The sequence below is a fragment of the Staurois parvus genome, unplaced genomic scaffold (genome assembly GCF_062004578.1).
Source record: "Staurois parvus isolate SC_StPar_1 unplaced genomic scaffold, SC_StPar_1.0 ptg000278l, whole genome shotgun sequence".
Classification (NCBI taxonomy): Eukaryota; Metazoa; Chordata; class Amphibia; order Anura; family Ranidae; genus Staurois; species Staurois parvus.
Genome location: NW_028318074.1, coordinates 7501 through 24138, shown reverse-complemented (window position 1 = coordinate 24138; position 16638 = coordinate 7501). Strand labels below are relative to the sequence as shown.

The 16638-nt window shown below is 41.9% G+C and overlaps 1 protein-coding gene across 2 annotated transcripts; it reads left to right on the top strand.

Annotated features, from left to right (window-relative positions):
• The first annotated feature begins 7369 nt into the window (after window positions 1-7369).
• Window positions 7370-15827, top strand: RMI2 (RecQ mediated genome instability 2). 2 transcript variants are annotated; one of them, XM_089681791.1, is made up of 2 exons: window positions 7370-7700; window positions 15457-15827. In XM_089681791.1, exons 1-2 carry the CDS (start codon window positions 7397-7399, stop codon window positions 15609-15611), a joined length of 459 nt encoding a protein of 152 aa, XP_089537917.1. In that variant the 5' UTR covers window positions 7370-7396; the 3' UTR covers window positions 15612-15827. The 2 variants fall into 2 exon arrangements, with proteins under 2 accessions (XP_089537917.1, XP_089537916.1); XM_089681790.1 differs by having other exon boundaries at window positions 7373-7721.
• The last annotated feature ends 811 nt before the right edge of the window (window positions 15828-16638 follow it).

Genomic DNA, 16638 nt, shown 5'->3' with positions numbered 1-16638 from the left:
TAATAGCTGTCATCACCCTCAATGGATTGAGGGAATCCCCAAAGGTCAGTTCTCGAGGATCATGAGGAACTGTTCGAGATTGGAGGATTACATCATACAATCAAATATTATTAAAGAACGTTTCATACAGAAAGGATATGATCCTATAAAACTAGAGAAAATTAGGTTCCAAATTAGTAAAAATTACTTGGGGGAGGGGAAGATTATAAAAGAAAATAAAGTAAAAGAGGAAAATAAAAAAGTTGAATATGCTTTTATCTCTCGTTTTAATTGCCAGTATAGAGAGGTAGAAAAGATTTTTAGTAGGTATTGGCCGATTTTAAAAAAAGATGTCACATTAGGTTCCCTTCTTCCAAGTAGACCACCTTTTATCTACAGAAAAAATAATAATTTAAGGAATAGCTTAGTGAAAGGGGTTATCTCACCTCCTAATAAGAAAACAATGAGGTTGTTTAATTTGACAGGATTTTTCCCATGTAAAAAGTGCAAGATATGCAAAACTACAAACATTAAAGACAGAAAGATTGTTGACTTTATGTCATGTAATACGGGGGAAAGGTATGAAGTAGAAAAATTCATTACTTGCAGTACTAAATATGTTACCTACCTGTTAGAATGTCCTTGCAAATTGCAATATATAGGCAGGACAAAAAGGGCCCTATCTGAAAGATTGAAAGAACATGTAGGAAATATTGCTAAAGGGAAAAGTAATCATAATGTGGCTAGACATTTTAAAAAATTTCATAACTCTGACCCTAGTGGATTAAAGTTTTGTGGGATTGACATGGTAGAATCCCATTGGAGAGGGGGGAATAGAATTCAGATGCTTTCTCGGAATGAAACATTTTGGATCTATAAATTGCGTACTTTAAAACCTAGAGGTTTAAATATTGAATTGGATCTTAATTGTTTTATTTCTGATTTTTAATATTGATACTTTAAAAAAAAGGGGGGTTGGCTGTTTATTGGAGCTGCAGGAGATAATATTTGATATTTAATATTTTATATTTAGTGTATATGCTTCGTGTCCATATTTTATATGGTGAGAGGGAATCATATATTTCAATATTTAATATATTTTAATATATATATATATTCTATTTTGAATTTTTAGAGTTTATGTAGGGGTTCACTTTAGGAAGGAGACGCTAATATTTTAGTATAGAATTTAATATGATCCAGTGAGTGGCAATTTTAGTAATTATAGGGAGAGTCTTATATATATATATGAATATTGATGTCATCATAATGAAAATTAGGAGCGGGTAGTAGGATGTGATAACTTGTTGCTATTAAAATTTTGAACAATAGGGGGAGCAGGAGGGTGGGTGTGTTCCCTGTAGTTATAATATCGTTCTAGGTAACTAAAGTATGATTATCTTTAAGAGTATTCCTAATAGGTGAATGTTTTATTTATTGAATGGGTTTTAGATGTATTAAATGTGATTGCAGTCCGCCTTTCCGTTTATTAAAGCCGTATTTGGAAGGCATAGGAAGTGGTGGTTGCTGCCATTAGTTAAGATGGAGGCTCGCTCGTTTTGCCAGTGCTGAGAGTAGGATAAGAGGAGCCGCACATTAGACGTCCGGAACCCTTGTGAACAAGTCGGAAGTGACGAAACGCGTCAAGGACGTAAGGACGTACAATACAATTTCAAACCGGAAGGAGCGGCACGGCCATCTTGAACACTGGAATTCAGCTATATGGACTGTGGGAGAGGATGGACGTTGGCGTTTTCTATGTAAGCAACAAATAAATTTGTGAAATCCTTTTAAATTTACCTCATTGAGTCTTGTATTATCTGCCCCCCTTTTTGAGGAACAGGGAAGGTGGATTGGAAGCAAATAGAGGCTTCTGAAGAGGGGAAAACTTTGGACTACCTTGAAGGAGTTTTGCTTGGTCTGCATTGGAAGAGGGTAATAGTATTTATATCACAAGAGAGATGGCACTATCTCATTTGGATGCATGGTTTTATGAGAGGGTAATGGTATTTAGTTTATTTGGATGGTAACACTGGTGTGGAGTGTTGCACTTTATCACATTTTGGAGTGCCGTTCTATCACGGGTGGGAGTCCAGGAGGAGTCACTTTTAGTTTTCACGAGTGTTTTATGTTATAATGATAATACACTATATTGAGTTTATATTTTTTTGAGGTATCCTGATTTGAGGTCCTGGATTGAAATTCAGCAAAGTGGAGTAGTCCTCAACGTTTGAAAAGCACTACTTACTGAAAAGCACTTTAGTTTGTGGACTTTTATGTGGACATTTGCTGGTATATGTTTTGCACTGGTGGGGTTAGTTGAGGGAGTATCGAAAAGATATTATTTGTATTTTGCTTCTTACGAAGCCACTCCTTCGTTGCCCGGGCGGTATGTTTGGGATCATTGTCATGTTGGAAGACCCAGCCACGTTTCATCTTCAATGCCCTTGCTGATGGAAGGAGGTTTGCACTCAAAATCTCACGATACATGGCTCCATTCATTCTGTCTTGTACATGGATCAGTTGTCCTGGTCCCTTTGCGGAGAAACAGCCCCAAAGCATGATGTTGCCACCCCCATGCTTCACAGTAGGTATGGTGTTCTTTGGATGCAACTCAGCATTCTCTCGCCTCCAAACATGACGAGTTGTGTTTCTACCAAACAGTTCTATTTTGGCTTCATCTGACCATATGACATTCTCCCAATCCTCTTCTGGATCATTCAAATGCTCTCTAGCAAACTTCAGACGGCCCGGACATGTACTGGCTTAAGCAGGGGGACACGTCTGGCACTGCAGGATCTGAGTCCCTGGGGGCGTAGTGTGTTACTGATGGTAGCCTTTGTTACGTTTGTCCCGGCTCTCTGCAGGTCATTCACTAGGTCCCCCCGTGTGGTCCTAGGATTTTTGCTCACCATTCTTGTGATCATTTTGACCCCACAGGGTGAGATCTTGCGTGGAGCCCCAGATCGAGGGAGATTATCAGTGGTCTTGTATGTCTTCTATTTTCTAATTATTGCTCCCACAGCTGATTTGTTCACACCAAGCTGCTTGCTTATTGCAGATTCAGTCTTCCCAGCCTGGTTCAGGTCTACAATTTTGTTTCTGGTGTCCTTCGACAGCTATTTGGTCTTCACCATAGTGGGGTTTGGAGTGTGACTGTTTGAGGTTGTGGACAGGTGTCTTTTATACCGATAAGAAGTTCAAACAGGTGCTATTGATACAGGTAATGAGTGCAGGACAGAGGAGCCTCTTAAAGAAGAAGGTACAGGTCTGTGAGAGCCAGAAATCTTGCTTGTTTGTAGGTGACCAAATACTTATTTTCCACCATAATTTGCAAATAAACTCTTTTCAAATCAGCCAATGTGATTGTCTGGATTTTTTTTCTCATTTTATCTCTCATAGTTGAGGTCTACCTATGATGCCAATTACAGGCCTCTCTCATCTTTGTAAGTGGAAGAACTTTCACAATTGGTGGCTGACTAAATACTTTTTTGCCCCACTGTATGTGTGTGTGTGTATGTGTATATATATATATATATATATATATATATACACACACAGTATATATATATACACACATAGCTGTGCGTACATTGGAAACACTATATAAGTTTTATATAGTACATAAAAAATAGTGGTGGATGCAAGCACTGTGTACTAAGGGAGGTTGTGGACAGGGTGGCAATATAAATATCATAGACTGCACACCACCTGATCAAGCACATCTGTCAAATGCGTGATCCTCCTGTGGTTCCAGCGTCACCGTCTTCAGGTGACCAGACAAATGTCCAATGGGGGCCTGATATATCGAATTGCACATGCACGCCATGACAGCCTAAAATGATTGGGCAGCTTTTCTTTACACTGCCCGATGTGTTATTATTTTTCTATACTTTCTTTTGCCACATTGCCCTGTCAGACTCTTTCCCTTTACAGCAGTGCCATGCAGCACATAACAATGACAGATTCAGATGGCCAGACATCTTTATACCACAGGTCTTCATGGCACCAGCAGCCCGATCACATGGCATCTCAGGTGGCCATGGCGCCATGACTCATTGGATAACTTTCTGGTCATTTAATTCAAACCTAGCTGTGAGTAAACAAAAGACTGGGGTAATTAATTCTAAGAGAGGAGCTGCCCCTCCAATACTTGAACATAGCAAAAGGTATTGATGTTTAGTCAATTTGATGTAGTCATTTAGCCCCTGTTCACACATTTGCAGTTTGCCACTTTGACACTTCTAATCCCATGACAAATCACACCCTATTGTTGCCAATGGAACCTGTCAAGGTCCTATCTTTTCCCAGAGGTTATGTTACTCCATGTGCTAGCATCCATCTTGGATTTCTGCTGAGCATGATGGGAATCTTTTATGCCTTCAGGTCTCTGAGGTCCATCCCCCAGAGGGGTGTACATATAAGCCTGGGATCTGCACATGCTCTTTGCACTTGTGTCTTGTGTCTTGGTCTTGCTACAGCTCTGTGTATACACTCGTGACTCTTCTGGTATTCTGACTCGGCTTGTACTAAGACCATTCTCTGTGTTTCCCTTTGATCTGACCTTCCGTTGCTGAACCCGGCCCGTGACCTGTGATTCTCTGTCTACTGTTCTGTACTGTTTTGTCCCGTTGTTATTGACCCGGCTTGTCTGACTACGCTATTGTCATTCTCACCAGCTACACGCCATTGGCGGCGGCCATTACCGCAGCTGGGGTGTCTCGGGGGCCGCGACCTGGTCCCTGGTTGCGTCAAGTCCATCCCCACCATCAGGGGCCCTGGTGAAGGGCAGCCTGGGACTTAGACTCCGCGCCCTGAGGGACTTCAGTCTGTTGGTGGTGGTTGTCGTCAGCCAGTGCGTTACCCTGCCACTAGGCCTACCTGTCCGTTCCACAGCCCTGCCCTGACAGAACCACTCAAATCGGTGTGACACACCGATTTTAAAAGTAGTTCCTGCACTACTTTTTGTGATATCAGGTGAGACTTGCATAAACATCTGTGCAAGAAGTTGCACAGATGTCTTCCAAGACAAAGTCACACGATTTCAAAGTGGGATCCACTGTGAACCTGGGCTCAGTGTAGATACATAATTTTCTCAACTTTGGAAAGTCTCATTTTATGTTGAAAAAGTTGCTGTTTAAAATGCATCAGTCTTGCTTTTCTCTCTTTCCCTAAAAAGCCATCCTTCACCCCTTTACCAGTGTCCAACACTTATGTGAAGCAGCAAAAGGGTGGGCTTTATTAACAGCTTTCCAGCCTCCTTATAGTAGAAATACTGCTACAGGGTGGCAGGGCTGCACAAGATTACAGCCTCAGCTATCGATCACCGGGTCCCAGCCATTGATTTTCCCCCAGCACCAGGCGATCAGTGAGTATCACTGATGGGGGAGACACCTGTATGTAAACAATACAGATCTCTCCCGTCAGCTCCTGCACATTGCTTTGTATTGTTCTGTATAGCAGAGCATTACAAAGCAATGTGCTCACACAGTAAAGCACACAGTTAACCCTTTGATCACCCCAGATATTAACCCCTTCCTGCCCAGTGCCATTAGTACAGTGTCAGTGCTTTTTATTAGCACTGATCACTGTATTAATGTCACTGGGGATGTCAGTGACAGTCAGTTCCCCCCCAGTGTCAGAATGCCCACCGCAGTCCTAGTAAAGGCACTGATCGCTGCCTTTACTAGGATATATATATATATATTTTAAAAATCCAGTATATATACCATTTGTAAAAGCTATAACTTCTACGTAAACCAATTATTTTACGCGTATTGGGATTATTTTTTAGCAAAGACATGTAGCAGAATACATTTTGGCCTAAATTTAATTAAATTTTTTTACTGGACAAAAAAGTCAAAAACATCCTTTTTTTCTCAAAATTGTTGGTCTTTTTTTGTTTATAGCGCAAAAAATAAAAAATGCACAGGCAATCCAATACCACCGAAAGAAAGCTCCATTTGTGGGGGAAAAAGGACATAAATTTGATTTGGGTGCAGTGTTGCATGACTGCGCAATTGTCAGTTAAATTAATACAGAGCCGTATTGAGAAAAATGGCCTGGTCAGAAAGGGGATGTAAATCCTCTGCAGTGCAAGTGGTTAATGCCCACACGCTGCACATACTGTATGCATCGCTGGGTGACTGACGTTTATGTGCTGAGAACACATTCACTGCATGCTCCCAGCACAAAGATAGTCCTTGGTCAAGACTAAAGATTGGTAGGTGGCGGGGCAAGCTCTGTCACTGATCCTTCCAGCCCCTCAGGCATTCGGAACCATTTAAAGGGATGCTGGGGCGGGTGAAAAGGGAAATAAAGTGATACTAAAGGGTTCACTTTTTTTTTCTAAAAATAAAAAAACATGTCTATACTTCCCTGCTGTATGCAGTGGTTTTACACAGAGCAGCCCGAATCCTCCTCTTCTCAGGCTCTCCTGGCCCCTCCCTCCTTTCAGGTACCCCCACAGCAAACAGCTCCATGTGTCCAGTCAAATGGAATAGGAGCCAAAGGCTCAGCCAATAAGAGGTGAGGAAGTCCTGGGATGGCTGAGACTTCAGTGCACATCGCTGGATCAGGAGGGGGCTTAGGTATTAGGGGGGCTGCTACACACAGAAAGTTTTTTACTTTCATGCATAGAAAGTATGAAGATACAAAATACTTGAGCCTTTACAACCACTTTAAAATGAGCTTTAGTAAAAAAATGTTTCCCTAAAAAGCACCGTAGATAAAACTTACAAGCAATAAAGTGTGTCTTGTGTGCTGAGGCGTCTGATCACACTAGAAATCCTCAGTCATCTGCCCCGTATCTCCCTTAGCAGTGATGTTCTCTTGCTGAAGGGTTAATATTTGGGCCTGCTTCTGTCACAGGCACTCATCAAAACTACCAATTATACCTGTCCTTTCAGCTCCATTCATAGCACCTATATGTTTCCACAGCGAAACGTCTGTCTCTTCCAATCCTGCTTTAGACTGCATTCACACTTCCAATTTGTGCATTTTGCACACGTTTCAGAAACACTGCAATCATGGATCGCGCTTGTGGTGCCATTGTTAATACACCCCAAGAGCATGTAGTAGGCAACAAAATGCAGACAAACATGTCAAAATGTGCACACCTCATGTGCAGGCTGAAGCACTTTCAAGTTAATATTTTCAAAAATGCAAGCAGGAACAATATGCTCATGTGTGAATGGGACCTTACAGAACAAGAAGATCACACCTACGGGGTACCTGGGGGTAGCTACAGGGCACACTTCAGTGCTTGCTTGAACAGTCCCTCGTGCTGTTAGGAAAAAATAATAAAGTTCAGCTTTATTAACATAAACCGTGGTCTCCAAAAAAATGGCCGCCGCAGTAGACGGGCTGAGGCAATATAGAGGCAGAGTAAGTAGTTTGTTAATTAAATGACAGCAGTATGGCCCGCGCTTCTTTGAACTCTTTCATGGAGGATACGGACAGCCAGATCACCTGCGCTTGGACGCAGTTTAGCTGTCCTCCCATGAAAATGTTGGCAGTTCGGCTGAAGGAGTGTAGGAAACGACTGGTGACATCTCCGTCTTTCTGGCTTGCCATGAGAAGCGGTGGTGTAGAGGTGGAGGTCAGTCTAGTGTGGATGCAGGGCCGGGTGATTGAAGTACGGCAAGAGCGAGGCGGCAGCTTACGTTTAACAGATGACACTCACACCTTCACTGTTTTTGGTGCAGACAGAGTGCCTAAAGGCAAGTCTTTCCTGGAGCAAGGTAATCTTGTGTGGTGGAAGCCGATTGCTGGCTTTCTCACGTTTAGTGTGATGGGAGAAATGACTAGTGTTACTAGCCGTGGAAACTGTGAAATGACACTGTGTGTAAAGCATTCTTTAGGCACTTTCTCTTCAAAAAGTTTTGTAGATGTCCACATGTGAGCACATGAAACATGGACTTACTTTCACCCTAAGAGTGATTGTAAAGGTCCATTTAACCACTTGCCCTCTAGAGGATTTACCCCCCTTAATGACCAGGCCTCTTTTTGCTACTCGGTGCTGCACTAATTCAACTGACAATTGCGCGGTCATGCAATGCTGTACCCAAATGAAATTTATGTCCTTTTTTACACACAAATAGAGCTTTCTTTTGGTGGTATTTGATCACCTGTGCTCTTTTTATTTTGGGCGCTAGAAACAAAAAAAGTTTTGAGATTTTTTTTTTTTAAACAATATTTTCTTGTCTCTGTCATAAATATTCAAAAAGTTAAAATTTTATCATTAATTCAGGCCAAAATGTATTCTGCTACATGTTTTTGGTTAAAAAAATCCCAATAAGTGCATATTGATTGAACTGTTTTCTTACTGTATTGTCTGCCATTATATTGGAAAGTGTTGAGCAAACTGTTGGCGCAATATAAATCCTGTATTATAACAATAATTGCTTTGTGTGAAAGTTATCGCATCTACAAACTATGGTATAGATAATGGAATTTACACAGCTTTTAATTTCTGACTGCTCATCACATTTCCTGAGATGCTAAAATACCAGGCTAGCACAAACACCCCCAAATGACCCCTTTTTGGAAAGTAGACATCCTAAGCTATCTGCTGAGAGGCATATTGAGTCCATGGAGGATTTATTTTGTTTTCCACAAGTTTCTGGGAAATGACAAACTTTTTTTTTTTTGTTTTTTACACAAAGTTGTCATTTAAATTATATATTTCTCGCACAAGCCATGGGTATATGTGGAATTACACCCTAAAATACATTCTGCTACTTCTACCGAGTATGGGGGTACCACATGTGAGACTTTTTGAGAGCCTAGCCATGTACAAGAGCCTGAAATCCAATGACCACTTTGAAAGCCTGAAGGTGCGTAACTTCCTCATTTCACTTCTTCACTACCTATCACAGTTTCAAAGGCCCTGAAATGCCAGGATAGCACCAAACACCCACAAATGACCCCTTTTTGGAAAGTAGACACCCCAAGGAATTTAAAAAGAGGCATGGTGAGTATTTTGCAGATCTCATTTTTTTCTCACAAGGTTTTGAAATATAAAAAAAGAAAAGAAAAAATAGGTTTGTTTTTTTTCTTCATTTTCCAAAAACTTGTGGCAAATGAGATCTGCAAAATACTCACCATGCTTCTTATCAAATTCCTTGGGGTGTCTACTTATCAAAAAGTGGTCATTTTGGGGGGGGGGGGTTGGTGCTATCCTGGCATTTCAGGGCCTCCGAAACTGTGATGGGTAGTTAGGACGTGTAATGAAGAAATAAAGCCCTTTAAAGGCCTGAAGGTGCTTATTGGATTTTGGGGTCATGTACTTGGCTAGACTGCCAAAACGTCTCACGTGGTACCCCCATACTTGGGAGACATAGCAGAATGTATTTTTGGGAGTATTTCCACATATACCCATGGCATGTGTGCGCAAAAAATCATTTAAGTGACTTTGTGTAAAAAAAAAAAAAAAATTTCTCATTTTCCAAAAACTTGTGGTAAAAAAATAAATTCTTCAATTGATTCAACATGCCTCTCAGCAAATAGTTTGGGGTGTCTACTTTCCAAAAAAAAGGTCGTTTTGTGGGGTGGGGGCATTTTATGCCCAGCATTAGAAGTTTATGTCACACATCATTCACTCTTCTAACCACCTGAAGACCAAGCGTTTTCTGACACTTTTTGTACTCATGGAAAAAATCAGTCTTTTGCTAGGAAATTAATTTAAACCCCTAACATTATATATATTTTTTTAAAACAAACACTCTAGTGAATAAAATGGTGGGTGCTGCATTTTTTATGTCACATAGTACTTGCGCAGCGATTTTTCAAAGGCAATTTAAAAAAAAAAATACACTTTACTTTTAATGCACAAAAACACAATATATTGGCCAATTGTTTGGTAAAATATAAAAGATGACATGCTTTAAAACTGCGCATGCCCCGTGCAATGGCAACAAACTGCATACGTTTTTAATATCCTTAGGCAACGTTTTAAAAGCGTTTACAAGCTACCATTTTAGATTTACAGAGGAAGTCTAGTGTTAGAATTACTGCTCTTGATCTGACATTCGTGGCGATACCTCACATGCATGGTGCAACTGCTGTTTCCATACTTGCACAGGGTCAACGCTCACTAACGCAGATGCGTGGGGGGGGCGAGGGTACTTTTTTTTTCTTTTTTTTTTTTTTTTTTTTTAAAGTTATTTTGATTTTTTTTAATTTATTAAAAATGTAGCGCTGTTTATATCCTGGAGAACTGAAGTGATGAAATTCTCGTAGCTTCTGATTTCTTAGGCTATAGAGATGATTGGCACCATTCTGGTCTCCAATCAGCTCTATGGTCAGCTAGCAGAAACACCGGCTGCATTCTCAGGTTCCCCCGATGGCTTGGGACTGCCCGAGAAGGCAGCGGGGGAGGGGGGGCATTGTCTCCCACTGCTTGTAAAAGCAATCCTACAGCTAATTAGCCACTATGATTGCTTTTATACCAGGATGATGCCTGCAGCTGTAGGCATCATCGTGGTAGAACCATTCAAAGTCCAGTGATGTACCAGTATGTCGTTGGTCCTTGTTGGGTATATATGCTATGTTCTTTTTTTATTTTATTTTTAATACAGCCTGTGGACTGAATGGAAAAAAAAGAGAAGAAATCTGCCAAACAAAAATATGCCATTAAACTATCCTGCTCTGCATCCACCCACTTCTAATGGTGGTGACATACTGTGAATCCCAAATGCGGTATATAATACAATTCAGTGACAAAGTGCTCAAACAATAAACATATGATAAATAGACACTTTGTCACTGAATTGTATTATATCCCACATTTGGGATTCACAGTATACACAGACTGGTGTGTACATTTTACAGCACTATATATTTCATTGTTGTACTTATATCCCAATTTTGGGAGTCACTGTGGACACAATTGTTTTTTATCCCGCATTAGGGATTGGGTTTATTTTATGCGTGTATTTATCACTGATATCTTATAGGTCACTTATTGGGTCCAAGCCTAGGACCTTTTGTGTGGGTTCACATATGTTCAAAATTTTTTACGTTTAATATATAAGGATTATATCACAATTTTTTATTATAGAACATATATATGTAGCGCTACACAATTTTATTATTGTTTGTTAGCACTGATAGGTGGCACTGACTGGCACTGATGGGTGACACTGAAAGGCAGCTCAGATGGGCACTGATATGTGGCATTGATGTGCACTGGCAGGTGGCACTGATGGACACTAATAGTTGGCACTGCTGGGGCTACACAGATCTTCAGGGCACACTGATAATCAGTGTTATGATCCGCCAGGTGGTACCTCTGGCAGCCCACCGGACGGGATTTCCCAGAGCGTGTAGTCTAAGTCCCAGTCTGCGTATTTACCAGGGCCCCTGATGGTGGGGATGGACTTGAAGCAGACCAGGACCAGGTCACGACCTCTGGGCACTCCCACCCGTGGCAGAGGGGACCACAGGGGATAGATACAGGAGGAGAGCCTGATGTGAAGAGACCGGCAGGCCCAGGCAGGATGGATGGATCGATCGTAGTCAGAAGGGCCAGTCGTTACCGTGGGAGCAGCGAGGTACAGAATCGGCAGGCAAAGGATAGTCGGGTCACACGCAGGGTCAATACCAGGATAGTCAGTCCGCAGAGAGGTCAGATAAGCCTGGGGTCAGGATAGGAGAAGGCAGCGTAGTCAGGGCAATCCGGGTCAGTATCAGCAACAGAATTCAGAGTACAGGAACACAGGAAAGACCTTACTGCAATTTGTGACAGCGCAGGGCACCTTTAAATACCGCGCCCTGCGCTGTCATTGGTTGCCCAGCGTGTACTTACGGCGCCTAATGCGCATGCGCGAGTCTCCTTCAGCCGCGGCCGACCGGGACCTAGTGCTCGTATCCCAGCGCGAGCCGCCGAGACTGCGCATGCGCCGGGACAGACTCCGCGGCGGACCCTGACATTGCCCCCCCCTTATATGCACCCTCCGGGAGCCCCACTGATTTCTCCACTGCGGGTGATCACGAAAAAACTCCCAGATGAGCCTGGGGGCATGAACATTTTGAATGGGTTCCCATGAGTTCTCCTCAGGACCATAACCTTTTCATTTAATCAGAAACTGTGTCTGGCCCCCCTCTTTCGGCAATTTAGGATTGCTTCCACTGCGAACTCTTCTTGCTCGTCTATGGTAACTGCCTCTGGAGGTCTGGATTCTCGATCTGGGAAGGGGTCTGGTCTGGCTGGCTTCAGAAGTGACACATGGAATACCGGGTGAATCTTGAAGGTTTCCAGAAGCTTGAGTTCATAAGCCACCTCGTTGATCATTCGCTTTATCTGAAATGGGCCAATAAACTTCGGTGCCAGTTTCTTTGATGGACACAGCATCTTCAAGTTGGTCGTTGCCAGCCAAACCTGATCCCCAGGTTGTAATAACAGTTCCCCCGGTTGTAATAACAGTTCCCCCCTTCTCTTCCTGTCAAAAGCCTTCTTGTTATCTTCTTGGGCTTTTGCAATAGCCTCCTGAAGTGCCTTGTTATTGACAGAAAAAAAATTCAAAGTACTTTGAGTAGCAGGTACTGAACTTTCGGGCATCAGATCTGGTAGAAATATAGGATGAAATCCGCAATTAGCGAAAAACAGGGATTGCACCGTAGCTGAGTGGTTTGCGTTGTTATAAGCGAATTCTGCTGAAGGTAAAAGAGTCAGCCAGTTGTCCTGTAGGTAGGATGTGTAGCATCTTAGGTACTGCTCCAACGTTTGGTTGGTCCTTTCCGTCTGCCCATTTGTCTGGGGATGATAAGCGGATGAGAGAGACAATTTGATTCCTAACGCTTCACATAATGCTTTCCAAAATCTTGACGTGAACTGTACTCCACGATCAGACAAAATATCTTCGGGAACCCCATGTAGTCTTACCACTTCTTTTATGAAGATCTGTGCAGTCTCCGGCGCTGATGGCGTATTTTTCAGAGGTATGAAGTGGGCCATCTTAGATAAACGATCCACGATCACGAATATTGCCGTGTAGCCTTGAGATGGAGGGAGTTCGACAATAAAGTCCATGGCAATCATTTGCCAAACACAATTGGGTATTGGCAAAGGGCACAACAATCCCCAGGCCTTGTTTCTGGAGGGTTTGTGTCTCTGGCAGATGGCACAAGTCTGGATGTAGAGCTCGCAGTCCTTGATCATGTTTGGCCACCAAAACGTGCGCTGAAGTAATTCTAGAGTCTTTGTTATTCTGAAATGGCCCGCCATCGGATGGTCATGGCAGTGGGCCAGGACCAAACTTTGGACTTCTTCGGGCACCACGATTTGATTTTCCTTCCATAAGAGCCCTCCCTGGCTCTGGAGGGACATCCCTGGTGGATCTGGCATTCCCACGGATGCGTCAAGAAGCTTGGAGCGCAACTCCGTCTGAAGAGCGAGAAAGTTCCCCGAAGGTAGTATCGTGTCCGGCTTTGGAATGTCTTCGGGGTCTTCAAACATGCGAGACAGGGCGTCTGGTTTTGTGTTCTTAGAGCCCGGTCGATACGTGATATGAAAAGAGAACTGAGAAAAGAAGAGTGCCCATCTCGCCTGGCGAGGTCTCAACTGCCTTGCTGTTCTCAGGTACTCGAGGTTCTTGTGATTGGTAAATATTAGAATTGGGTGTGTGGCTCCTTCTAGTAGATACCTCCATTCTTCCAGAGCGGTCTTTCTAGCCAAGTGCTCCTGATCTCCAATGTCATAATTTCTTTCCGCTGGTGTCAGTTTTCTAGAAAAGAACGCTACTGCGCTGTCATTGGTTGCCCAGCGTGTACTCGCGGCGCCTAATGCGCATGCGCGAGTCTCCTTCAGCCGCGGCCGGCCGGGACCTAGTGCCCGTATCTCGGCGCGAGCCGCCGGGACAGACGCCGCGGCGGACCCTGACAATCGGTGCCCTGATGATCAGTGCACATCTCCCCTATGAGGGATGCTGATTACCGGCTCTGCTCTCCTCTCGAGCTGTCAGCGTGACAGCTCGTGAGGAGAGAAATGCCGATAACCAAGAGAACTGCCTTGCGCCCGTCATTACACTATATTGCGGGCGTGAGGCGGTTAAATATAACTGGATTTGAACGTTTATAAATAACTCCATGGATTGCTGATCCAAGGAATATCAGATTGCCTCCTGGGGGATCAGGAACAATTTTTTTTTTCCTTATTTTATTCTTTTGCCTCCTCTATATCAACTGTGGGTATAGGACTATATATGGAGATTTTCTGTTTTGTTTTTTATTTGGTTGAACTATGTAACTTGTTTAATTTATCTCTAATATTAGTGTGGTTTAGTGTCGTTGGTGAAAAACTCATTATGTGAAATGGCAGTTTTTTTCTTACCTCCAATTGTCATGAGTGCTATACTTTTTTCTAGGATGTCTAGGATCTTCAATTGACATTTTTGGAAAATGTTAATTCTAGGACTTTAAACTACAGATTGTGCAACAGAACTGGTGATGATACTTGCTATTGTATGCAAATATTCGTATTCATGTGTTTATGGTGCCTTAAAGTAATCTCTAATTGGTGGTATATGTACACTAGATCTCTTGCCTAGAAAAATTGTGTAGTAAGACCTGTTTTGAATTATTGCAGTTTTTTCTACTAAGTAGTTGGAAAATAATGGTGAAGATATCATTTTCTTTTTTCTCATTGAATTCTTTTTATGGTGTTCTTTATGTCTTGTGTGTTTTTCTTGCTTGCATCTTCTAATGTTACTTTTGTGACATAAGTCAAGGAAGCGATTAAAATTATGTAGTATATTATTTGTCTTACTAAACATACTGAACATTCAGCTGCAGGAAAACTGTTCCATAGCATAAAATGTATTACAAAATATACCTACAACATGCACACGCTAACTATCCTTTCCACCAAATAAATATGCACAATGTGTGTGATAGGCATATGTATGCTAATCAACTACTTAACTTGGGTTTCCTGGTAATGCAGTCTGCTTAACAACTTTTTCTCAGAGTCCTACAAACAACTGTTTATCTTGCCTTAAGTCTCCAGAACAACTGTTGGTCCTTGTTCCTGAGCCCATAGCTTTTTCAAACTCCTTTTCCATCCCCTCACTTCCTGCTACCTCATTTCCTGTATGGAGATTTATGAAGCAGCCCAACATGTACATTAGTATATCATTAGGGGTGGTCAAGCTTCTAAAAGCACGTCGACTTAAAATCTAACAAGTCACATATCTAAGCTATACAAATCACCAAAAAATAGCTATAGCAACCATAGTGGTAAACTATGATTGCAAACATATATAGTCTATTGATCTCTAGGTTTTCCTTAATATCCACTGTCAACAATGTTTGGGGAATGAACAGATTACTGTATTACTACCTCTGTACTCTACTTTTTTTGCTAAGAGTAGGACAACCTTGTAAAATGTATTCTGCTTATTCTTAGCATTCTTGAATTGTAATTCATGCTGGTTGAAAACTTGCAATGATTAACTTGATTTGTCTGTTTTCATGCAGGAAAATATGTAATGGTGATGGGCATTGTTTTATCTTGTAATCCTGAGCCTGTATTACGTGCGGTGAAGATAACAGACCTCTCAGACAATCCTGTGCACAAGGGCTTGTGGAAGTTTGAAGTGGATGATCTACACAAGAATATTAAATGTACCTAGCATCTGCAAAATTCAAAAAATGAGTTACCACCAAACAATTCGCCTGGACTATGGATATTTTAAAATGGCTATTTACTAAAAATCTGTAATGGCATAAGGTTTGCTTTTTCTGCATTATAAGAGCTTTACCAGTTGTTAAAACTGTTATGATGGAAACCAGAACATTTTGTAACTTTTTTTTTTTTGTGCTTTTATCTATTAAATATATAGCCACGCTGCCAGTGTGTAATTATATATGACTAATTCAGAATCTTTTTCAGAGATCTAATTAAACTTTGTGTATCTGCCTTTCTCCAAATCACACAATAAGTTTACCAGTTAATCTGTCATCCAATCAAGGTGATATTTATGTTAGGATGTAAAATGTAACCTAGATAGCAGACCATTTTTAAATGGCAGCAACAGGTTGAATACTCAAGTAAATACATTTTTTCCTTCATTTATTGAGAGACACTGGATTCTTACCTGGAGTTAAACTGCTGTCTACAGGAGGACTGCACTCTATAAAATGGAAAAACAGAGCTTTTTTTTTATCCACAACATCAATATGCCACCTCCAGCACTAGCCCCTTATCCTCCGCTCATTGCTGTCATTTCCACACAAAGAAGCCCAGCTTCTGTGTGTGCAGGAGAAAAAACTTCCTCCTGGGGTTGTGCACAGCCCTCCCCTCCCTGCCATGCAGTATCTCTGAGAGGGAGAGAGTGGGGGGATATGCATGTCTGCTCTACTGTCCCGATGGCAGCTCTTGCTAAAGACAGTGCGAGCAGGCTGTACACGCTCGGTACAACAAAGGAACAGGCACAAAACCCAAACAGCAAAGCAACAAATATGGAGAAATATATTTGTTTTACAAACACATTTGCTGGTACAATAAACAATTGGGTGCAATACTCCCAAAAAGGTCCTATCCAGAGGGATGACCCAGAGTCCAACTGAGGGAAGAAAACTGTACAGTGTGGCAAATCAAATACAGACTATATAGGAATAGTCTATGGCAGTGCAGTTAGCAAGTAGAACCTTGGTCCA

What these genes read in the sequence shown, in the direction of transcription:
- RMI2 (XM_089681790.1), top strand. Translation starts at nt 7,397, where the DNA reads ATGGCCCGCGCTTCTTTGAACTCTTTCATGGAGGATACGGACAGCCAG. An exon ending in CAAGTCTTTCCTGGAGCAAG is followed by an intron (nt 7,722 to 15,456) that starts GTAATCTTGTGT and finishes GTTTTCATGCAG; the next exon opens with GAAAATATGTAATGGTGATG.